At 41.0% G+C, this 25,357-nt stretch overlaps 2 protein-coding genes across 7 annotated transcripts in view; both read left to right on the forward strand.

Moving 5' to 3' along the window:
* The window catches only part of rab11fip3 (RAB11 family interacting protein 3 (class II)), a 32,331-nt gene extending 17,779 nt beyond the window's left edge, over window positions 1–14,552 (forward strand). For 3 of the 4 annotated variants that reach the window (XM_010772175.1, XM_010772178.1, XM_010772177.1), the window contains 10 exons: window positions 2,553–2,750; window positions 6,030–6,167; window positions 7,070–7,105; window positions 7,260–7,353; window positions 7,870–8,114; window positions 8,743–8,824; window positions 8,939–9,076; window positions 10,178–10,333; window positions 10,480–10,620; window positions 11,155–14,552. In XM_010772175.1, the coding sequence (XP_010770477.1) occupies window positions 2,553–2,750; window positions 6,030–6,167; window positions 7,070–7,105; window positions 7,260–7,353; window positions 7,870–8,114; window positions 8,743–8,824; window positions 8,939–9,076; window positions 10,178–10,333; window positions 10,480–10,620; window positions 11,155–11,268 (1,342 nt within the window). In that variant the 3' untranslated portion in view covers window positions 11,269–14,552. The remainder of the gene's footprint in view (window positions 1–2,552; window positions 2,751–6,029; window positions 6,168–7,069; window positions 7,106–7,259; window positions 7,354–7,869; window positions 8,115–8,742; window positions 8,825–8,938; window positions 9,077–10,177; window positions 10,334–10,479; window positions 10,621–11,154) is intronic. The other variant, XM_010772176.1, reaches the window with a different exon arrangement.
* Window positions 14,553–15,303: 751 nt separating this feature from the next.
* On the forward strand, window positions 15,304–25,227 carry telo2 (TEL2, telomere maintenance 2, homolog (S. cerevisiae)). 3 transcript variants are annotated; one of them, XM_010772179.1, is made up of 21 exons: window positions 15,304–15,484; window positions 16,111–16,482; window positions 17,328–17,605; window positions 17,714–17,782; window positions 18,809–18,956; window positions 19,039–19,141; window positions 19,220–19,288; window positions 19,480–19,621; window positions 20,250–20,386; window positions 20,480–20,568; window positions 21,106–21,204; window positions 21,290–21,375; window positions 21,477–21,568; window positions 21,751–21,867; window positions 21,978–22,049; window positions 22,370–22,540; window positions 22,635–22,726; window positions 22,817–22,916; window positions 23,216–23,280; window positions 23,417–23,532; window positions 24,596–25,227. In XM_010772179.1, the coding sequence occupies exons 2-21, from the start codon at window positions 16,142–16,144 to the stop codon at window positions 24,715–24,717; spliced, it is 2,508 nt and encodes an 835-aa protein (XP_010770481.1). In that variant the 5' UTR covers window positions 15,304–15,484; window positions 16,111–16,141; the 3' UTR covers window positions 24,718–25,227. The 3 variants fall into 3 exon arrangements, with proteins under 3 accessions (XP_010770481.1, XP_010770482.1, XP_010770483.1); XM_010772180.1 differs by having other exon boundaries at window positions 16,114–16,482; XM_010772181.1 differs by having other exon boundaries at window positions 15,315–15,365.
* The last annotated feature ends 130 nt before the right edge of the window (window positions 25,228–25,357 follow it).

The following is a 25,357-nucleotide window of genomic DNA, read 5'->3' on the forward strand; positions in this document are numbered from 1 at the left end:
TGAATAATAATGGCGTTTGTTGGACTCTTTACCATTTAATTAGACCATATTAAACAGAGTAGCACCACAGAAACAAAATGTGCTTCTGTGATCCATTATTTGCACCAGACAAGTAGGATGAGCAAGAGATTTGATACATTTTAAGGTGCACATCAAACCCTGATTTCTATCATCTTGATTCCTTCTCTCCTTTTGTCTACGATAGGTAGTTACTGTAGATGATGTCTATATATCTGGAACCCCTTGTTGCTGTTAGGTCCAACATGAGTGAGGAAGTGCACAGCGCTGAGGCCGTTATCTGCTGACTCTGTGACCCGCCTGTCCGGCTTGGTGACGGCTCTGAGTGTTCTCCCTGACAGGGATGTGTTTGGACTTCCTATTCCATGATTGAGCCTTGAATTCCAGGAAGTGCTGAGTCGGCTCTTTTTTTGTGTTGTTTTGCCTTTTTCTCTTTCTGTGGCCCTGGATAATCTCAGTCTCTCCATCGCCTCTGCTTACGGGAACACTGTATGACCCTGTGACCTTTTTCGTATTCTCTCATTTAGACAGTCTGTTTGTGTACATCAAATTGTGATGACTCATTGCTGACTCACATCCTTGGCATTTTTTCATGCATAAACCTTTTTTACAGGGTTTTGCAAGTCACAAACAATTTGCTACTGTGAGTGGTTTTAATAGCTAGTAAATGCAACAAAAGGATCAATACCTAAACTTGATTTGTTGCCATGCTAGCTCTCGCCATATTCAGAGTTGGATTATACTGTATGCACTGGACGGGGGATTAAGACTGTAACAGGATTAACCTCCCCCACACATTTGGCACTTAGAAGGTCAGCGGACTGTCTGTTGGCCGTTGCTTAGCCTAAAGTCTGATTAGCCCACTCACGGTCAACCCTCCCTGGTACCGCCTCCTTCGGGTGGCACAGACGATGCAGTCATGTGGCACTGATTGGCAGCTCATTAGGAACACAGACTAAGCCGTTTTACAAAAGCAGACCCTTTTTTTTTTTTTTGTTTCCTCCCAGCTGGAGAGTCGTGGTTTTGTTTTAAATCAGTGTAGCCTGTGAAACTTCAGAATTCCACTTTGGTTGTCGGGGGTGTTGACTCCAGTTGCTCCACGGCTTTCACGCCAGAGCAGCGGAGGGCCTTTAAAGATGCCTTCTCTCTCCTCGCCGTCCCCCTTTGCAAAGGACCTCAATATGGGGCCATGTTGTAAGAGCCCGGAAGAAGGGTAAGTCTCCAAAGTTGGTTTTGTTTTTCCTAGTGGAGCATAGTGTTTGCAGAAGAAATTGCTGCAGGTTAAACTGCATTGATGTCTGGTGAAAGCAAATTAGAAGGGACATTTGTCTTTATAAGAGACTACAGTTTTAGGTTTTGGTGGTGGTGTTTTAGCTTTGAAGTGAGCACTTTGTCTTGTAAACAATGAAAAGGATCTTTGTCGTTGTGTCATGAAAGGGCAAGCTTTTCTGCTGATTTAGACTTCCTCGTCCTGTGTTTGCTTAAGACATCTAACGTATCCTGTTAGACAACAGGAAAGGCCATCTTTCCAGCTTTCCTGTTCAACAAATACAAAGGACTTTATTAACTTAAACCTCACCATTCCAGGCAAAGACTTCCAGAAGAGTTTTCCTCAGTTGTGTTAGATACCCGGCCAAAGCCAAAGTCACAACCTGTTTTTTATCAGCGAATAAAATGTCTTAAAGGTGGGGTATGTAATTCACTTCAGAAACACTTTTTGTTATATTCCATGGAATGCTCTTAACATCCCGATAGCAATGAATATAAAAATGCTTTGACAATAAATATATAAAAAAATATTTCATCTGTGGAAGCCGTGGCGCTGTAAAAAGCAAGTCCAATCATCTGAGCCGGCCCGGCTAAAATAACTGGATGGCCTACCTGCCTATCAGCCTTCCAAACTTATCGTGTGCCCTCATTGGTCATGTGCGGAGGAGGGGCTCTGTAAGGAAGTCTGAAGGAAGGGGCAGATTTTTTTGCGGTTGTCTACTTTCAAATTCTAGCGCACTTGAGCTGGTTTCTCCATTCTTACCTACCCTACCTTTAAGGCAGACTCACATGTAATGTTCGTCTCACGTCTCAAGTTCTTCCCTCGTGGTTTTGCATTACCAGCCAGGAGAGCTTTAGTTTCAACCAAAGCAGACTTTGGGATTAATGTGAATTAACAGATTACCTTTGAAGTGATCGTTGAACTTCAGACTGCCGCTCTTTCTGGGTGAAGCAATTGTACTTGTTTGAGATTTACTAAAGGCTCTAGTTATATCCCAACTATTGGGTCCAGCACACACAACTTGTACTATTGCTCAAATATTATGGCATCATGTTGTTTTTCTCAACTCAAAAGACGGGGCTTGTTTGTTTTGGCTAATGGCTAATGTGTCTATATCCAGTCAGACGTCCATTTTTATCCCGTCTAAACTTGACACACTTCCCTCTATTTTTGGCCACGGCCTAAACTTAACCGTTCCGTTGTTGTGTACACATCGGATCACACACACGCTAACACGCTAATCCTTTCCTCTGTGCCCCCTCAGGTTCTCCCTGAACTCGGAGCTGCACAACCACTCGCTGGTGTCGGTCATCGGGGGAGAGGAGGAGCACTTCGAGGACTTTGGGGAAAGTAACACCTCGGAGTTACTGGAGAGCAGCGTGGAGGGGAGGGAGGGTGAGGGAGTCTCCCCTCTCGAGAAGACACCCGCACAGAACAATGGCTCCTCACTGCTCTCTCCCAGGTATGACCTACACGACTAAACCAGAGTACCTCTTTACGGACATGTTTTAAACGTTCTGATATGAGGTATTAGACTAAGCACAGGTAGCACAGGTGACTATGTCAGTTGGCAGCACAAGTAAATATTTGGTCTTTTTGGGGGGGAAGTTTGGTATAGATCAATGACAGTCGGTCTATCGCTGCCTGAACTCTTTATCAGTGGAGTCAGTAAGTCTGGTTGTCCTTTACTCTCTCTTCTCATTTTCATTTTTTAAAATAATTAGCCATAGGCTGCTATGTTTTTAAAAACATTGACAGCAAATGGATTGTTTCTTAAACCTTTACGCCGATGCTCAAAACTGTCCAGCTGTTTAAAATGAGTTTTTAGGTTGTACTTTTTCAAGATGTGAAGGTTGGTTTATTCAGTTCACTTTATCTACAGTATGTTATTGAGGTCTTTTCACTGCTCCCACATATGCTGTATGGAAAAAAAACTCTACATTATATTTGTTGATCAGCCATAGACCGCTTTACTTTTGAAACACGTTAACAGCTAAATGTATTGTTTGGTAGAGCTCTACGTTCACCGTATGTTTTAACTGGTCTCAAAACCCACACAAAAGAGAAAACATGCTCGTGTGGACAAGTGATCCATTTACACATTACAGTAGCTGTGAACGGAAAAGCAAGCAAGGTTTTCTTGTCGGAGGCACTCATTGGGTGTTGCGAGCTAGTGGCTACGAAGTGAGCACGGCCCTCCCTTGTTCACTCATTAAGTTGAATGTTGAGATTTTGGAGGCGGTGTTGGAATCGAGTGTGTCTGAGTTGGACCGGGTCCCCAATGATAATTACGAGACATTTTTAACTCCCCAAAAATGGATCGGACATGCAACGATTTTGGTCGCAGTCTGGAGTTCTGCATTTGAAAATGTTGGCAGCCTGAAGATTATTAAACTAAGACTTTCCTTGACTCATCCCTGCTTTCTGATACGAGGTGTGACGCTGTTACATTCTCAGCTCCGGTTTAAATGTCCTTATTTATGTTCTTTGGAGGAAAAGTTTCTCTTTTAACAAAGACACAGAGGACAAATGTTGATAAGAGCTTTCTGGAGACTTGCTTATCAGGCTCATTTTCTCGTGAAGGGCGAAGATAAATCAAGTGTATACAAAGTTCATTCCATCAGTGTTGCTCTCACTGTTGCAATGTTGTTGAAAATGTGGGGCCAAATCCTAAAACTGTGCCTCCTTTGGCCCTTGTTGTGTGATCCTGAGAGTAAATGTTTTACACGGTTTAATTCAGGGTGAACAAGCCATGTAGGACGGACAGGAGGTGGCTGTTTTGTTGGGCTGGGTTCAGACACCAAGAGGAATATCTAACAAACTGGGCTGGTGGACAGTGTCTGGGAAACACCAACATACAGCCACATTTCTACACACACACTCCTCTCTATAGCACCTGTCCTTTTTGTTGAAGCCCCTGTTGTAGACTTTCCCCTTGTCATCTTTTTCCAATCCTCCTCCTCAGTTTTCACCAGAGACTAAAGCAAGATAATGAGTAATTCCCTCTTGGGTGATATTTCCGTGATCTGCCTCACCGGGATGCTCTTAATGTTCTGAGCATACTTGCCAACCTTTAGACCTCAGAAATCGGGAGCATTTCAAAATGCAAAATTAGGTGGGGGGGGGGGTGCTAGTGGATCGCCGGAGCTGTTAGATTAACATTAACATGCTTATTGTAGTTGTAAGTGCACTGCCTTGCGGCCTGTAGCACCGTCCTTGATGGAGCATATGTGTGGGCTGGACCTGTATTTTACAGGAAAGGAGTGAGCAGAGAGTAGAGTAGTTGTCGATTCTTGTTCTGTTTTCTGTGAATATCTGCCTCACCCTCTCAGACTTTGAGTTGCGCGCGCTACTAAAGACACGTGTTACCATGGAAACCAAACAATGGTGTAGCTGTATTAAAGTCTGAGTGGAAACAGTCCTGAGTAAATCTGATTTTGTCAGAAATCGGGAGAAATGTGAGAGAAATATGACCCCGGGAGGAAACCGGGAGAGGTCAATGAAATCGGGAGTCTCCCGCGAAAATCGGGAGGGTTGACAAGTATGGTTCCTAGTTTTTGTAGCAAAAAAAAAAACTTTGACTTACTGCTGTATAATGGTTCAAACATAAACACAGTTATACAAAACTATGTTTAGAAGGTGTATAACATTTAAAAAATATAAATAAATATACACAAAATATTCTAATATTTTATAGTAGTTATTAAATATAACTATTAAGGATTATAACAATTATTAAATAATATACTATTTATTTGAATATACAGAAAAGTAATTATAGCAAGATGATGACAAGGGCAATATATTAGAAGATTAATTATTAGAGTTAATTAATATTACAGGTACAACATAGTCTTAATGGATTTTTGAACTTGCTTGTTATGTTATTGCATATTTTTTACCTTTTTAAATTATGGTTAAAATTGAAATGAAAGTCATTATTGAATCACATACTGCCTGTGAAAGATCACATGGCGTACACGTTGTTGGTGGTTAGGCTAAAAAAGAATATCATGCTTCCCACAAACTTCACCCACTCACTGTGAATGCGTCACTGTGTTTTGGGCCAATCGTGCTCACTGATGGCGCATGTACCGACGCTGCCTACACACACACACACACACACACACACCCCCCCACCCGCACCCCCACATGTATCTACATATCACAGCGCTTTTACTCCTGCTCAACAGAAATGGCTGTAAGCAACAAAGTCATCCTTCACACTGTCAGGGAACAACAGCGCGTACGACCATCAAGTGGCAAACACTTGAGAAGTCTGCCCCGCCACGTTTTTCTGCCTACATAAACAGGAAGCTGTGTCAGCGTGTTGCATAATGAATGCCTGACTCTCTGCCTGAATGGACAATCAGCCGGCGGAGGTGATGTGAGGAGAGGCCGCAGAATCCGGAGCAATGAAATAATCGGCTGCGTGTTGCCTTGGTTTGCTCGAGAGCTGAAGTTGTTAGCTTAATTGTAACCATTCTGTTGGCTGTCTGCAAACAGGCCAAGGTCACAATGAGGGAAATGAACAAAACAGCAAACTGAAGAAAAGCAACACAATCTTCCTCTGATAACGTTTTGTCTCCTTTCACAAAGAAACACAGCCCCTCCCACTTTACTCCTTTAAATTCTCCTGTGGATTTCACAATCTCCTCCTGCACCCCCCTCAAAGGTGTTCCTGTCCCACCTCACTCACCACTTCCTCCCCCCCTTCCTCCCCCTTGTTTCCTCTTTCCAGTGCCACCGCTGCCTTACCTGACTGCTTTCAGAGCTTCCTCAGGGAGGAGGCGCTGGACTTTTTCTGTAGCCAGTGTCACAAACAAATAAGTCGCCTGGAGGACCTCTCCACTCGCCTCAATTTCCTAGAGATGACTAGGTAACCCGTCATTCACGCCCCACGCAGGCTCTGTGAATGTGTTTGCGGTGATGATTTAAACGCAGTGTCATGCATGTTCTCATAGTGTGTGCATGCTGGCAACAACATGGTGTGTGTTATGTTACAGATTGCACTTTCCACACAGTGTTTTTTTCATCTGCGCCCTCTTGTTGTGTGATTTGCAGTGTGTGTGAACATTCAACCTTTAGTGTTTTAATGATGGAAAATCTATTTTTCAGTCGCTCCGATTAATTTTTTTTGGATCATGGTAGTCCATTGTTACTATTTTGGTTTGTCACTCATGCATAAAATACATATTGCTCATCTCAAAACAAGCTTGTAAATGTATTGCGTGATTACAAAAGAATGACCCCAGGTATTACAGGTGAGTGGCGTCTGTTTCAGTTCTTCTCTCCACATCGTGTCATCATGCTTCATTTGAGTTGTTGCAGAATGACTGCTGGAAGTGGAGCAAAGCTTTTCAAATAACTTGTTTTTATCGGAACAGCTGATCCAGGATTACTGAACAGTAGTTGTGTTATAGAAACGTACTAATACTGAAATCCTATTTGTTGGTTCAGCTACTTAATGGCATGATTCAGAACTTTGGCATTTCCTTTACAAAAATCCATTAAACCCGGTTTAAGTTTCTGTACTGCCGTGACAGGTCAGAACTGATCCTTAATCAGCACTTGATAGACATTGTTAATCCATGTGTTTGTGTGGGATTGCTGTGAAACAAGTGATTTTTAAGTAAAAATCCACATCATCGTGCCTTTTTGTTTTCTGTGGGGTTAGCAAATGGAGGGTCGGGGGGTTAGATACCAGGAGATGGAGTCTCTTTCCTTTGATCCTTTTTCTCTTCCTGACCATTTTTCCTGTTGTTCTGTTTCCCCGTCCAGCGCTGGCAAGAGGCTGTCCAGCAAGAAAGTAGCAAGGTAAGCCAAATGGTGGCTCTAATTTCAGTGGGCAGGGTGTTCATATTTCTACAATCATTGTAATAGATAGTTATGTTTGGCCCACAGAAACAAAGCAGTGTATGAAATGTGAACTGGCTCTATGGATTTACGTTTTTCTCCGTTCCTCGTGCAGACATCTCCTCCAAAACAGCTCGATGACTCTGGACACTGTGAGCGACCTGACGCGGGACATCCTGGAGCTTGCAGATAACGACATCACAGACAAGGTGAGCTGTGGAGGAAGTTAACGGATAATATTTTTCTGCAACGTTTGCTTTTTCACAATCCTCCTGTTACTTATTTTGATCTGTGAGCAGCCACAGCTTTCACCTGTTACAGTCGCTGTTCCAGATACAAGGAGCATTTCCTACTGTCAGTTAAAGGGGCCTTATTATTATATATTTTTTTCGTATCTTTCCTCTCCTGTAGTTTGTTATTTAGGTCTTTTTATTCATGTAAATGGTCTGTAAAGTCTAGCCCCCCCCCCCCTCCCTGAAACAACTCCACTGGACTCCTTTGTTTACATCCAGAACACAGTGACAACACTATGTAACACTTGCACTTCTATTGGCTAGTGCTCCAACACATTGTACGTGATAGGCTAAAGGGTGGGACATCTCTTAGCGGTTGACCAATCACAACAGAGCCTGAAAATGATCAGAATAAGGCCCCTTTAAAACACATGCTTTTACAATACATTTCAATGTTAGTCTCTAACCTTTTTAAAAATGTGCCTATTCCAGGTGTTGCTCCTGGAGCGTCGAGTGGCCGAGCTGGAGAAGGAGTCGGAGGCTTCGGGGGAGCAGCACACTCGGCTGCGGCAGGAGAACCTCCACCTCGTGCACCGGGCCAACGCTTTGGAGGAGCAGCTGAAGGAGCAGGAAGTCTACGCAGACGAGCAGGTTCAGCAGGAGACCCGGCGCCACAAGGAGGCGCTGATCAAGCTGGAGAGGGAGAGAGGAGTGGAGCTGGAGAACCTGCAGGCCAGGTGAGCGGCGGAGGAAAGACGGGTTAATGCGTATAGCATTTAACATTCAACATCAAGAGTCCTTATATCTTTTTGAAAAGGACATTAAGGTTTGGTGCCAGCATAAAAAAAAATCTACAGATTGATTGTTATTCTGTTTTGAGGTCTGCACAGACTACCTGGTTTATGAAACGCAATTTTATAATAATCATGAAGATAATTATATTTTATGTAATTCATATAATGCTGTTCTAAGTAAACTATAAAACAGAAAGCTGTTAATATCTATGTGATATTCAGTAAAAAAAAACGTTATATGTTTTTGATACTTAGTGATCATTTCAACATGATATTGCAAACAACATTTCGTTTTTGATACCCTCACTAGTTTTAATGTTGTACCTTTGTTGCGTTTGCTGTATGAGGTTTAATGGCGTACTAAACACATATTTGATCATTTAACACCAAACGTTTTCTGGTTGTTTCTTGGAGGAACCGAGGCTCTACACTGCCACCCTCTGGCACTAATCTGCTATAGGAAATGTCCCTGTGGTGTAGTGTTGTTTACAATAATCAAACGGGATGTGTTGTTGTTTCATGGCTGTGCTGTTGGTCTCTGATGAGGATTGTGTGTGTGTGTGTGTCTCAGGCTGCAGCAGCTGGACGAGGAGAACAGCGAGCTGAGGTCGTGCGTTCCCTGTCTCAGAGCGAACATCGAGAGACTAGAGGAGGTGAGAGAAAACACATCTCATCTCCTGGGTGTTTTGCTTTTTCTCATTTCATTAACCATGTGTCTGAACGCTGCTCGTCCTCCTCACATTTATTTCTGTGTTTGTGGTTGCCAGGAGAAGAGGAAGCTGCAGGATGAGTCAGAGGCGCTGTGCGACCGGCTGCAGGAGGAGACGGAGTCCCGGAGGAAGATGGCCGACAAGCTGAGCCACGAGCGCCACCAGAGCCAGAAAGAGAAGGAGAACACGCAGGAGGTGGGGCGCTTTCTCTGTGTGCAAAACAAACGGTCAACAGAGCTCTGCAGCATTTAAAGTAGTTGTATTCTCCTAGTCTTGTCAAGTTGAGACAATTTGTAATACTTTGAAGCATGTGTATTTTTACATAAATCATTGCAGTGCAGTACAACATTTCCCTCTGAAGTGTCCTTAGACCTTGATATGAGTTCACAGCTCCCCTGTCTCCAAGAATAGGTTTTGGTTAGATGCCTGAAAAAAGGTCTTGAGTTAACACCTTCCTAAAATATTTAGCTGTTCTACGGCAACACAAAATATGTGAGTCGGTCACACTTGTTTTATTTTTAAGCTTTTATTTTTCTCAGAGAAGTCAGTTGTTAACAATGTGACTGAATGACTAAACAGGTTGTCAGAGACATTAAACAAATTATGAAAATCTAATTACAAGTCGATCTATACAGTGTCGTTGTGCTCATCCTTGCAACTCAAACTTTCCAACTTGTAAATGAATCAATGCATAGTACTTCAATATCTTTTTTGAATATAACTTAATGTTAACGTTATACTTCTGGCAGTAGCATTTACGCTTCAAAAAGCCTTTACGGTGTTCATATGTGTAGATTGTCTTGTTTATCGGAATGTTTTAGTATCACAAGCGTTTGTTTGCCAGCTAAAGTGTGCGGTGGTGGCGAAGTCCATAGGGACTTGGCTTGGCAACTGGAAGGTCACCAGTTCAAGTCCCGGCAAGACTAAGTGCTACCGAGGTGTCCCTGAGCAAGGCACCGTTCCCTACACTGCTCCCCGGGCGCCGTTCATAATGGCAGCCCACTGCTCCTAACACTAGGATGGGTCAAATGCAGAGAAACCATTTTGTTACAAAGTGTTTAATGACAATAAACGTGCAAAAAAGTATATATGCTAATAAAGAATCACGGAAACCAGGGCGATGCTAACTTCCGTGGTAGACATCACTGTCTTGTCTGCAGCCCTCTAGACTGTTTAAAGCTTTACTCTCATGTGTCAAATGTTCCTGTCTAAATTATAAAGTGTGTTTTTTGCCTCATTCTGTTATATTTCTATCAACTTTAATAACTGATGTGTTTTGATTTGTTCGTACCTCAGCTGATTGAGGACTTGCGTAAGCAGCTGGAGCATCTACAGCTCTACAAGCTGGAGGCCGAAGCAAAGAGAGGACGCACACCCGGGGCCGGGCTGCAGGAGTACCAGACCCGCACCCGAGAGGCCGAGCTGGAGCAGGAGATCAAACGACTCAAACAGGTAGCACGCCCATTCTGAGGAACCCTGATAAACCCGGAGTATCCATGTTGTTCTCCTTCTATCACTTTGACCAGACTGTTTGGAAATGGAAGAATGATTTAGGATGCTGGTTTTACGATGTGTTACGTTTGTGTCATCGTCTCCAGGACAACCGCAGCCTGAAGGAGCAGAACGACGAGCTGAACGGACAGATCATCAACCTCAGCATCCAGGGAGCCAAGAACTTGATGTCGGCGTCTTTCTCCGACTCGCTGGCAGCTGAGATCAACAACGTGTCCCGTGTAGAGGTGGGTTTCAGAGCACAGGAAGACGCAAAACATATTCCTTGTTGGTTCCCCTTTTTATTCATAGGCAGTTGGAGAATAAGTACCGATACATTACTGACGTAAAATAGGGTTTGAAAAAACTCCATTAACAAGAAAAGTCCAGATTTTAAATATTGAACTAAAAGTAAAGAAGTATTGTCATCAAAAAAGTGCTTAAAGTATCAAAAGTTGAAATATTCATGGTCCTAAAAGTCTCCTTTCAAAGTATTATAGAGCAGTAATATTCAGTTTTTACCACCAAATATTGCATTTTAGAGAGTTGTATTCTTCTAGTCTGGTCAAGTTGAGACCATTTTAAATACTTTGAAGCATAGCATGTTTAGTTTTACATGTAAAAGTGGGTAAATCATTGCCGTGCAGTAAAAATTACAATATTTACCTCTGGAGTGTAGTGAAGTAATAAATATCCTTAGTGCAATCCACCACTGGATATGGGCAAATTTTATTCCGTGTTTTCACTTTTTTCTCCTCTGACTTCTGCCTCTCTGCCTGTAGTTGATGGAGGCGGTCCACAAACAGGAAGAGATCAACTTCAGACTCCAGGACTACATCGACAAAATCATCGTGGCCATCATGGAGTGCAACCCCTCCATCCTCGAGGTCAAATAGTCTCCAAGCAGCCAGACGGCCGCAGCACAGTGACTCCTCAGGCTGTCAAAAACAACCGGAGACTTAAAGAAAGCTACCAAGAGAGGATGTAAAAAATACTCAGACACCATTTTGATAGGAAAGCAAGGACGCACTCGACTCATCCCCCCCCCCCTTAAAGAGAAGAATCTAAGAAGTCTGACGGTGAAAATCAAGCAGTTTTCAGTTCCATATCCCTTAAGTCTGTGCTTATGTGTGTGTGTGTGTGAGAGTGTGTGTGTTAGCCCTCCTGAATGCACTTGGGTTCTGGTGACCTCCATGTATTTGGCTAGAGGGACCCGAGTCTTACTGTTAAAAAGTAGAGAATCTTCAAAGTGTCAATGTCTGATTGAGCTGAAACTCAATCAGACAGGTACATAAAGGCCTTAAATGAAAGGTGATCCAAGTATCCATTATCACATGCCTCAGTTCAGTCATTGAAGTGTTACTGAGATGGTGGTAAGTAAGAGGCTTCGATCCCCTGAACCAGGCTGAATTGTGTTTTTATTCACAAGAGAGAAAGCCGTATGAAGCTGGGCGGGAGATCGGAGCGGCAGTTCCTCTTTTGATTTGTGTTTAAAGCTTGCGGTGCTTCCTTAATTCTGTCCTCTAACGGTCCTTTCCATCGGACCCAAGTGAGGGACGTTTCTAGGCGTCGAGGATCAGAAAGGCCCTGAGGGATCTTTGTGTGTGTGTGTGAGGTGTTTGACATTTATTTTGCGCAGTGTTGCTTTAAGGTTTTGAAAAAAGCTTGGTGACACTAGCGAGTAGTAATATAAGCTTCGATGTCCCAAATGAAGAAACTGGGTTGTTTATGATTTGCTTCAATTTGTTGTTTTACAATGAAACAGGGTCCCGGAGCTCAGGTGGGCTGGAAACCTCAAGTGTTGAAAAAAAAACTACATTTCCCATCACTCCCTCTGGCACAAATATTCAATAAGTCACTAAGTGAATGGTTACTGTAACTGACAAATATACCCTGCTAATACTGACACGTAAACACTTGAACTACGCATGAAGGGAAACTGACGAGTGATTCTGGGATTTGTAGTTTTTTTTTTTTTTTTTTTTTAGTTCAGCCCACCTGACCCCAGTGTTCTCTTGCTGAGTGAAAGTAATGGGGAGCAAGTTAATCCAGGTAACCAACCTTAATTTTTTGCTGCACAAGTGATTTAATGTCAGTCAAAAAAAGTTATTGATGACTGAAAAATGCTGACATTCGACAAGTTGTATGTGAATAATCAAATGGTTGTACTTTGCACTAAGTTTTGTTTTGATTTCATTATTGTTTTGTTGATATATATATAAAAAGAAATGTCTATTGTGAAGGGATCGAATCATAAATGAAGATAGTTTTGAAGACTGTATGATAGTGAAACCCATTTCATTTCAATGTCATCAAATCGATTCAAGAATACTACATTTCTCAGCCATGTCTTAAAAGGTTTCATTTCAGTTACATATTGTATTTTTTCAGCCGTCAGGAGTTCAGATGAGCTTTTCTCTGCTGGTTTTTGGTCAGTTATATCGTTATTCAGACCTGGAGAGACACGGCAGACTTTGGTAGCAATAACGCTTGGCAAGAAGTGGACATTGGTGGAGGGCAGATGGAACAAACATGCTCTTTATTTCCTCTGCCGGAGCATCATCTGCCTTTTCCAATCCGTACGGACTGATTGTGGACTGAGGCCGTGCTTATCGGTACTACGCAGCCATTGGTTTTGGACAGACATCTTGAAGGATTTCTGGTTTAAAGGAAGCCGGTTGATGTGTTTTGTTCAAACGGCATGGCATTCTTCACCAATATGCTAAGAAGAAGTCCTATTTTCTCACCTCTCACCGCTCTACTTCACCTGCCACCACGGAAAAATGGCCTTGGATGTAAATGACTTGTACATGTAAAGTTTTTCTACACTCATTCTAGATTCTAGGTATTTTTATAGTGGGAAGAACATTTCTTCTTGTCTTATGCTGAGACAGCTGCCTGTATTCTTCTCTAGCATGTAGCGTGTACAGTACCTCTTTTTTTTTTTTCCTTCTCGTTTTGAAATCACATGCAGATATTTATTCATCAATTGACACAAACTCGCACTCTGTGATCTGTTCCGCTGAATATATATCTTTGTACATTTTTTTTTTTTTGAGTTCACAAAGGGAGAGATTAAATGAATCTTTGGGAGAATTTGACTGGATTTAGAGGAAGCGTTTGCCGTCGTGTGCAAAACGCAGAGTGGTCGTTGGTCGAGGCGCTCTTCCATTCACGGCCTCCTCAGGGTTGTGATTTCAGACGTTCTGCAGTTTCTACTGTTGTCTTCCCAGATGGAGTCAGGTCCTGCATGGAAACACAGATTTGTATTGTGTATATCTCTGATTCAGACCCTTTTTGTTTTGACTGAAAAATCTAATTAAGAGACCTCCTAATAGCCCCAACTGATTTAATTCTTCATTATTTATGCTAATTCCTCCTTCTTTGGGAAGACACTTGAACGCAGCAGGTGATGCTTCACTTAGTTCTCTCCCTGCTTCTTATTTTAGTGTCTGACAGATAGTTTGAGGCAACAGAATAAGTAAACACAGAGCTGTCAAAACATTCCCTTTGAGCAGAGCTGAAGGTGACTGCACTTTAACCACCAAATTTACTCCGAATGACCAAAGACAGATTCAACGTTAACTGATTATTTTATCCATCAGGGTCCGTAATCTTTCGATAACTGTTCTAATAAATCAACACACTCTTAAAGGAAAGGAAAGGAAAACTGGCCTGCTAGTCTAAACACTGTGCCTCTGTGTCTCAAACTCTGCCTCTAAACTAACCTGACGATGAGCCCTGGGGAAAGCACTGACCATGTGACTCTCAGTCTGTTAAATTATAATGATGAAAGCCTAAACTGTAAATATGAATTGTCATTTTTTGTGAACTTTTTCTCTCTCTCACGCTCACTTCCAGTGTCCAAAGAAAGTCTGCTCAAGGCACAAACATCACTACTGGAGTAGTGCATGGCTTGCCATTATGCGACATGGGAAGATTAAAAGAGAATATTGTTGAAAAGAGAAATTGTAAAAGTTAAATTTATTCCTATTTTCAAAGATAAATGTATAAATTATAACAGTATTGGTTACAGCTGTATATTATTTTTCAATATCCCCAAATGATCTAATCCTAATTGTTACTGGGGGAATATCATTTCAGTCATTGTAAAAAAAGAGAACAATTTAAAGGTAAGCAGTGAAAGTAAGATTAGAAAAATAAATGGAATAAAATGAAACTGTGTTGTCTCGTTTCTTGCATGTGTTTAAATTAGACTGTGTTTGCATGTACTGTACCGATACCGGCAGCACAATATGGGTCAGATTTTAACAAACATACTATTAACACTTCAACAATACACGTTTATTTGTTCAATAATTCCACTGTGCAACTCTAGCATAAATACTGTATTTAAGTATATTGTACCTCTAAACTAATATTCTTATTTATACATTTCTAGCATTTCAACACTTAATCATCTCACTTCAGCATTAATGTGTTTTACATCGGAGTTATGCAAGTTGTTCACAATTAATCAAAAGTAATTTTCCTTTTTTATGATTAGTATGTAATCAATCTTATCATCATTCACTTCCACATAAACCTAAATAACTGAATTCCACATTTCAATGTTCTAAAAGTTAGATTTATTCTGCTCTTTATTTTCGCCCATATTTATTATTTCACCATTCATGTTAAAGCTCCATAGGCCCTCCAGTCTCCAACCCATCAGCGCCACCTGCAGGTTGTAGACATGTACTGCATGGACCCTGTACAGATTGCTCATAAAGTAATAGTTTTAACTTTTGTAATTCGTAGTCCACTCATATGACTGTTAGGAAAACCTGAACCCTTTATTTCAGATTCTGAAATCACCTCTTCAATGTAAGGGGATTATTTACTGTATCACAGTATATATATATTTTTGCTTTCTTGAATGCCTCACGGGTCAGACGGTCCCGGAACCTTTCTTCTCCTCCCTGCTCACTACGGACGTATTTTGATGGAGCACACAGAGTGAACACGGCGGGATGCTCATGTTTAACAGACAGTAGGAACAGAACATTTAACCTAAAAAATTACGTTTTAATGTCAAAGAAACTTTAAATGATATCCACCTATATACTATTTGTTGAATCATGTTGTTAATTGGTTAATACAAATGCCCAGGTACGTATCAATGTTGACAGGAAAACTGTTGAAGCTAACATTCATTCAGTTATAACGTAAATTGTTGTGTGTTTAAATATTGACATTGATAGTTAACGGTACTTTGTGAACAGAAATTAGTCGCTAAATGACCGTTAACTACAGCTTAACGTTAAAAGGAGAGTTACCATGAAACAGAATTAACTTGATTATTCTGCGTTAAGGCTTAACATCCACAAAGTGTTGGTTTGATACTTTGATATTCAATTTAATTCAAATAGTTGTATTGGCATGACCATAATGACATACAGTATTGCCAAATCTCTATAAATATTAGGACATCTATACATACATTTATATATTTGGATTGTACTGTTATGTTCATAAACAATTTGAACAAAAGCAAGAATTACATGTTTTCTTTACAAGGAAAACAATATACTTTCTGTACATGAACTATAACTATAATAAACAATATAACTAGATATTGCCTTCAGCTAAATACACATTTGCAAAATAGACTCATAGTTACTTATTTATATCTACAACGGTGAATTGTTTTGAGTTAGTTTCATACTTATTTTTTGGAATACCTGTTCTCAGTTGTTTTTCGGTGTGAATAACCTATTTCTCATGTTTTTATTTAGCAGGTAAAACCAGCTTCTTCCCATTTTAAAGATGGACTCCCTTGCCCCTAACACTGAGGTTCGTGTGGCCGTGGCCCAGTGTTTCCGGACCCTCTCTACATCCACAGAACCCAAAGACATTATCAGCTCTCTTCAAACCCTCCACTCTTTCCTGGATGAAGGGCCAGAGAGCAGAAGCACCCCGGATCAGAGATCAGAGTTCAGCAGAGTTCACTTCACCCGCACCCTTCAGTTCCTGCTCAGCAAAATCCAGGCTGACTGGCTGCTCGGCCTCTCAGCCGCCCAGCGCACTGACCTGTGGGACGGCCTGTTCCTCAGAGGCCCCCCCGAGCAGGCCCTGCTGGTGCTGATGGAGGGAATATCAGAGCTGAGGTGGGTAGTGCTGCAGAATTTCTTCTATGCTAGTAAAAAGACCATTAAACTACAATCGTCTACAATTCTCTTCAACGTTGTAAATTGTGATATTGTATACATTCATTTTTCTCCCTCAAGCTTAAAAGTAAGGTACGTTTATTTATATCAGCTCATAGTGCTTTACATTATCATTAACATACAACAAAAAATTACACAGAAAACAAGACAATACATAAAAGACAGAGAAAATACATACAAATAAACATTGTTAATAGTACACGAGAGGTGGAGTAATACAATATTATAACATATTTTAATAAAAGCCTTTTAACTGTGAATCCCAGTGTCCTGCACTTCTTCATAGGTAATACATTTCTTATTCACCATTGCAGGTCATATGAAACTGTGTGATTGTGCTCCTTAACACATAAAATAAAGCAGCAATCTATTTAGTTTATTTATAAGCTCTACTACAAAACATTTATTAGCTATTGTTTTTAGGTCACAGGACAGTTTAAATTCAACTGTACATCTTGATCAACTGAAATTGGAATTATCATGCTGCCTCCAAATCAAAAAAGCTCAGAAAAAATGTGACGAGCCGTTTCCTAGTTCACTTTGACATTTTAAAAGAATGTATCTATGTATTTGCAATCCCACTTGTACTGCTTAACTTTGAAAATGTATACTCCCTGATCCTCTGTCCATGCTTAAACAGTATTTCAAAAATGATTTTGTACACAGGTCTCTCTTGAAAAAGAAAGCCCAGATTTCAATGGGACTTCCTCAATAACGGACAAAATAGAGGATGACATCATGTTAACCATGAACTAATCCTTTCTCTTTATTGTCTCTCTGCACAGAGCCAGCACTAGCCTGGACCTGTTGATCAGCATCACAGAGCGCTTCCTTCTGAGCGGCCGCCTCGCCGCGCTGCTCTGGTCCTCCTGTCTGCAGACGGCCCCCTCCGACTCCCCCCAGCTCAGGGAGACTCTGCTGGCTCGGATCGTGGCGCTGCCGGACCTCACCGCCAACCGGTTACATCTGAAGAACAAGCCCTGTTTCTGTCCTCAGCAGTACTTCACCCTGCTGGCCTCAGAGATGCTCACTGCGCTGGAGCGGACCTGCCAAGCACTGAAAGGTGAGGGCACGTCTCTCACCTATAATAAGAGCATGTGATGGATTTATGTAGAAGATTTATTTTTAGCATATCAAAATGATAATTACTCATCATTTCTATTTTGAACAGATGGCACAGACTGCTCCTTGATCTTCGTGGCTCAGACTCTTGGAAAAGTGTGTGTCCAGGGCCACAGTGGTGAGTTCACTGTACATTTAGCTGAAACTACATTGAATAGTGGTTATGATATGTGCCGGCAAATACAAATTCAACTCCAAAGATCTTTTTAAATAAAAAAATAATTACATACATAATCTACCACAATTGTGATAATAAATGATGTGTCGTGTATCAAGAAAAAATGCCAAAACATTGTTGTAGATGTTTTACATTAATTTAACATGTAATGGTTTTGTATTACATGTATGTTTATTTTTAAAATATTTGGTTGAGATCTGAGAAATTATTATAGTATTTTTGACATATTCCAATCCAATCCAACTTTATTTATATAGCGCTTTAAAACCTTCAGACCAAAGTGCTGTACAGAGAGATAAGCTCACAAAACATAAAATAAATAAATTTCAAATAAAAGATACAAAACAAACCAGAATAAACGTAATAATTAAAAAACCACTGAAAGCAAATAAAAGCAACAATCTATTTGTTTACGAATGCTAAGGAGAAGAGGTGGGTTTTAAGACGGGATTTACAAACAGACAGTGTGGGAGCCTGTCTGATTAACAAGGGCAAGTCGTTCCACAGTTTAGGGGCGGCAGCAGAGAAAGCACGGTCCCCTCCGCGCTTAGACTTTGTTTTTGGCACCCTCAGGAGCAACTGATCAGCTGACCTGAGAGTGCGAGTTGGCGTGTAGCTGTGTAACAGCTCAGAGAGGTAGGGCGGGGCCAGGCCATTGAGGGATTTAAAAGTAAATAAAAGAGTTTTAAAATGAATCCTTGAATGAACAGGCAGCCAGTGGAGTGAAGATAAAAAAATATATATATATTAAAGACCAAAGAGGGCATTGATTCATGGTTATTGGTTTATTTGTTAATTTCATAGTGTTTTATGAATCCAAAAGCTTTGAATTTCTCTAGATAATATTGATTACGTCTGATAGGCAGAACTGTCATCCATAAAACTGAAATTACCATTTACACTCTCTAGGAAATAATGAGAATTGTTTATTGAGACACAGAATGCATGTTTACTTCCTCCCTCCAGGTCCTATGTTTGCGGTGATGGCCCCCCGGCTGTCTGTGTGCACGCGCTCCGACATGGTGTGGCAGAGGGTCTGCTGGAAGCTGCTGCAGAACGTTCCTCAGCGCTGGATGGAGAGCGTGCTCACCGGGCTGGTGCAGGCCGTCAGAGGGTAAACAGCTTGCAGCTTATACAGCCTTAGTTGAGTTTTCTATTTTCCCTTCATGACCCCAGTTTCCACCTCTTTTCTTCAGACCTGAAGCCTTTGGCAGGATCATTGGGAATCTAGTGTTAACGGATAAAAAGGCCCAGTATGTGGTCACTCACAAACTCCTGTTACTGCAGTACAAGTATGAGGTAAGAAGATACCTTCAGCCTGACTGTAAAAATGATAACTTTAAGATGAACTAATGAAGATTTGTTGTTTCTCCCTAGACTCAGGTTTTGAGAACTGTCCTGGGTTACCTCGCAGCCGACAGGGAGCGGAGGCCACTGCTCCTCCAGGTGAGTGCATCAGGATATAACACACACACGTCAGAATCATCAATAAATATTATGTTTTATAATATATATTAATATATTTTAGAATTTTAGAATATTTTAGAGGGAAGAACCCCCCTTTAACCTGAACTGTTTCGATCTCTCTCCTACCTGTATGTGTGTGTGTGTGTGTGTGTGTGTGTGTGTGTTCTCAGGTGCTGCGGGCTCTGTCCCAGGCCTGGGCTAACCCCAGTGCAGTGAAGCACACACCTCTGGAGCAGCAGCTGTATGTCAGTAAGGCCTTGCTGCTGAGTGTGAATCTGCTGAGAGACGCCGAGCTGCAGGAGCTACGCTCAGGTACAAGCAGTGTTCAAAGCCTCAAAGCACTCTCAGAAATGAGAATGGCTCCACATATTCTTTATCCCAATCTTTACAAGATGCTCTTGTTGAGTTTTCATTGTCAGGACAATCTTTAATATCCGCACTATATCTTTCTAGCTTGCTATCAGAGTAAAGAAAAAAATAGCCTGTTTTAAAAATACAAGAATTATCATGTGAGAAAGAACAAACCCGCAGAATGTATCCTTTTTTAATGTACCCTTTATTTATGCAGGGGGTTTATGATGAACGTGTGCAGATGATTTTTGTGATTATAGTCAACGATGCTATTAGCACCCAGTGTAGAATAACATAGCTACATTTTTTTTGTTTTTCTCTTAAAGTAATGTCCACTAAAAAGGAATCTGTGATGTAATTAAAAATATTTGCTTCCCAACTTATTGCAATGTAAAATGATCCTAGTATGTTTGCTTGCATTTGAAGTGTGAGAGGATAAAACATATTTTGATGTTTATTTAGAAAAAATATTGTGGATTATTTTGTCCAAGATAATTCTGATTTGAATTTGTCCCTCAATAAAACAATATCAATTTAGAGGAGTATAAAGCATGTTGCCTTCAGCTCTGCTCTCTCTGCTGTGTCTCAGAGTTGCTGCAGTGCATGCTGGGAGGCATGCAGAGCCACCTGGACAGCAGCGTGGTGCGGATCAGACACATGGGCATGGTGGTGGGAGAGTGCCTGAGCGCCCGCATGGACCTCAACAACACCAAGCTCAAGTTCGAGGTACAGTTGCTAAAAACCCTCAAATATTATATTAGTCATCTGAATGAAATGCCATTGAGACGTGTGTCTGAGTTTGTATCCTGTGTGTTGTAGTACGATCAGGACGAGGAAACCCTGGAGCTGCTTTCTCTGATGACTCCCATCTCTGGAGAGGAGCCAGAGGAGGAGGAGCCTGAGAACGGGTAAGGGTCTTTTTCTAATAACTGTTACGCATCTTAGTCAGAATATCTGCGATAAAAACACAAGGTGCAATCTTATTTATACTCCTTAGCGGATGGTACACTTTTATGCACTGTGCTTTCACTCAGCCCTGATATCAGTTTTGTGTAAGATTTGAAAGAAACACTTAAATATTATGAACTAAACATTACTGTTTGGTAGTTAAGCACTTTTTAATGTCTTTTTTATGTTGTGTTTTTTCTTTTTTACATATTTAATGAGCCTGGTGAAGGAAGCCTCAGATCTTTTTTAATTAACCACACATTTCCATGCCAACAGCTGCTTCTCTGTAATTGTTGTGCGCTTGACAATAAAAATCTAAGTAGCAATTATAAACCGTTTTTTCTTTTATTACTAAGTTTAACAGAGAATTTGAGAAAATGATCTTCCAAGAAGGCACACTGTACTCAAAAGCAAATGGTCATATCTCATAAAACTTGTTCCTTATATATGTATTTGTATGCATTGATTGTATTTAAGAGAAGGTCTATCATCCACAGAGTCACCTCTCCTCAAGAGACCAGTGAAAAAACTCCATCTACCCAGAATGCATCATCTCAGAATAAGTCCAAATCTGACCCCGGCTCCGACCTGGACAGGTAAAGATGATCTCTTCTCTGATATACTTTATGTATTTATTGTGAGACGTTTTTTTCGTAACTTTGATTATTTTCCCTGGTGCAGCGACGACGAGTTCTCTCCGTACGATATGTCTGCGGATCAGGAAATGACTAAAGAATCTCCGCGCTACCTACGAGACTGTCTGGAAAGTATGGCTCCAGAGATTCAATTCCATCTCATAGATCACCTTGTATTTTAAAATCGAATTTGCTTCCACTCTAATCTTTTTCTTATCGGTTAACCCCTCCAGCTTTAATTTCCTCTGAGGACTCGGTGCGCGTGGAGCTCAGTCTGAGGGTCGCTGAGGGTTTGGTGAGGAACAACGTCTTTGCAGCCAGAGAGGTATGATGGGAACACACGACTAAAATGACTTTACATATCTTTTGCTTTTAATAAGAAATCAGAGCAATCACTTTCCTTTTAAAGACGAGTCCCATATCTGTAGCATAAAACAAACCTTTTTCCTGAAAATGTACATAGATGACGTTGACTATGTTTTATGATTGTTTATATGTTTTTTTCAGATCAGTGTCCAGTTGACCAAAGTGCTTCTTCACACGGAGGATAAATACAGCATACGTGGCTTCCTGAGTCTCAGACAGACGACCATGGTGGCGCTCACGGTCACCGACTGCATCCCTGTAATAAGCATTAGCTTAGTTTCTACAATAATCATTGCCATTCAGCTTTATCGCCATATCAAGCACATATTCTGCTTTTTTACATTTGATTTAATTGTATTCTGGGATAGGTGACTCAGTATTTGACCACGGAGTTTTACTCCATGAACTACGGTCTTCGCCAGCGGCTCGATATCTTGGAGGTAAATAGAAAAACATCTACACTTTTCATTTGTTGGTGTGCCTGGAATAACAAAACAGTGATTCATTTAGGCCTGCAATTTAAGATGATTTATTATAATCAATTAACCTGCAGATTATTTTTCCAGATAAATAATGGTGTATAAAATGCCTTGCGATATACAAGAAAAAGAATTACCAATATTTTAAAGTCTAAAACACATTTTTTTGCGTTTTATTAAATTACAAAAATATTCTTTCTGTCGATCGACTAATTTTTTCAACTCTAAATCGATTTGAACTATTAGTTTTTCATGTCTCGGTTTTTGTTTTGCTCTCTCAGGTCCTTGCCCTGGCAGCACAGGAGCTTTCTAAGCCAATCAGTGAAGAGAGAAGTCCTTCTGTAGGTGTTTCTTCCTGCACTGATCTGACCCCGTACCCCGGTGACAACCCTGTCCACTGGAGACAGGTGGTAGAGCGGCGGATTCAAAACAAGACAAAACGTCTCGCTAAGGTAGTAAAAGTGGACCAATGTTTCCCCTTTTTTCGTTTTTTCAGTGAAGTTTACTCCTTCAATAACTTAATATTCATTTATTATTTTGCTGCAGGGGGCCACACAACCTCCAGCTAAGGCCACACCTAACCGCTACGCCCCGGTTGCCGGACATTTCTTCTTTCCTCTTCTCAGCAACTATGACAAGTAAGTATATTATTTATGTCAGGATTAAAGCTCAAAACTCAAAATGTGTTTTCCGTACAATTAAACTGGAGTGTAATACCTTCCTGCCAGGCCTCAGGTGACCTTTGACCTGTTGGGCGGCGACCATCTTGTACTGGGCAGGTTGATCCACACCCTGGGGCTCTTCATGCACCTGGCAGTAAATGCACCGGTAATATTATCCATTTGGCCATTTTATATGTGATATCATTTCAATGTTAAGCTTTTTCTTTATCTCAACAGCACCCTTGAACTGCATTTCAATATGTATTTTATTATGAAAGAAGAAATTAGTCAAATGATTTATGAGCAGGTGGAAAAGTTGTATTTCTGTACCTTTTAAGACCAGATTTAGGGCTTGACACAATAAATCACAATGTCACACTTACAGTAGCCTATACATTTTTGAATATCAATTTTCCCAGCTCTACCTCTTTCTGACTTTTATTGTGTTGTTTTTTGTTGTTGCAGGTAGCTGCACAGATGGGTCGTGCTTTATTGGACTTTGTGTGGGCGGTGCGCTACCACGTTGACCAGTGCGTATGATGCATATAAGTGTTTCAGACTACAGTTTATTGATAAAAAAGTGGGAGGAATCTATTTGTGTTTATTTACGGCACTGTAGTGTAGTATTCATGTATGGCTACTAAACTGGAAATGTGTCTGTTGCAGGATGGTGAGACGAGGCGTCCTCTTCGCTGTTTGCTCCGTGTTTCTGAGCATGCCCAGTCAGAACCTGCTGGTGGACCTGAACGAGCAGCTGTTTGAGACCAGAACCTGGCTTGCAGGTAAATAGAAAACACTGCCGGGGACAAAAGTTAGTCTTCAAACTTTGACATACAGTACATCTATTGAGATGTCCCTTACAGTTATAGGACTGTTATTTTATACTTGTGGATTTAATTCAAAACTTGCTCATGAATAAAGCAATACGCTGTTTATATTTACTAAAAATAGACTAGCCTTCAGTTCAAATGCATGATTCTTGTAAATGAGCGAATGTCTGAGGCTGCACCTGCAGAGTGTAATTCTGTCAGGGATGTCCTTTCAATGACACACACACACACACACACACACACACACACACACACACACACACACACACACACACACACACACACACACACACACACACACACACACACACACACACACACACACACACACGTACAGCTGGACTGAGCATTTCTGGGAAACAGAAGAGGAACAAGGATGTCCTGTACTGCAGGACCGTCCATGACGTGATTGGCCCAGCAGCAGTTTGATGTTTCTTTATCCCTCTGAGGATTAAAGTAGTTTCACATTGCAGCTGAATGACAATTGACACAGTTTGTCCTCCCACGTACGAATGTTAATTGTGCAAAGAAAATGCCAGGATTATATCCATATCAACGATTTTGCTTTTGCTTTCATTATCATTCCGAAAGATCCAGGTGGTCTTTGAGCTATAGATGGTAATAATATTTTCGTGCTGTTAGAGGGATGATTCAGATTGTTTTAAGGTGGGGTTGTATGGGGTACTTACTTTCCATACTGTTAACAATACAGCTGTTATTTCCCCCCTTACTTAACAAAATAGTTGCTTTGTTTTCTTGTGTTATTGTGAGACTTTTATGAATCCAAACTAACCAAAGGAGTCTGGTAGAGAGCAAAGATAATGATTTTAGTTCCCCGATTGAAAGGCCTGTCTCAAGGCAAGGTAAAGCGGTCACATCAACTGATATTGATTTTACTATGACGCTAAAAGAATGCCCCCGTCCTCAGCAGTGCATTGCTATTTTAGATCATAGCCTGACTATGAATAAGTACCTGATACAACCCCACAGACTATCCCTTTGTTAATTTCCACAGATGTGGCTGAAGGAGACCCTGATGAAGACTGCAGAAATCTGGCCATACAGAGTTTGGTCCTGCTGGATAAGAGCCTGAAGAAACAGCTACAAGATCAACAAGCACTGGGCATGGAGACATGATCGCAGCACTAACAATGAACAATGAAACACCGAATGTGTCTCTGATGCTTGGGGGGGGCTTCACTGTACCTCCGTCTCATCTTCACCCGGAGGACTGAGGTCAATGGAAGTGATGCTCCGGATATTTGCCGACACTATCCTGGAACACACAGGCAAAGGCAACACACAGAGAGAGGGCAGAACTTTTCCAAAGTGTATTTACCTTTTTGTTCATAAATAAATCATGTACACACTACATTGTTTAGATGAACATAGTGTATCATTTATGAACCAGATAAAATATTGATTGAATGGAGAATAGGATGCCATTTGTGTCCACCAATAAAAGTTATGAGGATATCCTTCTCCACCTCTATCCTGTACTGGCATGTCCCTGTACTCTGGTTGTTTGTTTGCAAAGGACATCCTGTGAATATACAAAAATAGTGGAAATACTACTACTTCACCCTGTGACAAATGTGTGTATGTTCCCAAACAATGACTTTTTTTTTAAATAAACTGTTGTTTATAGTTTTATTCTCAATTTCCTTGACTTGATTTCCTTGGCATGTTTCGTACAAAGATTGGCATTGATTAGTGTGATTATTTTGTAGTAAATACAGATGTAGCTACTACAGAAGATATTTTATAATGGATTTTC

The sequence above is a fragment of the Notothenia coriiceps genome, unplaced genomic scaffold (assembly GCF_000735185.1).
Source record: "Notothenia coriiceps isolate Sejong01 unplaced genomic scaffold, NC01 NC01_scaffold00010968, whole genome shotgun sequence".
Lineage (NCBI taxonomy): Eukaryota > Metazoa > Chordata > Actinopteri > Perciformes > Nototheniidae > Notothenia > Notothenia coriiceps.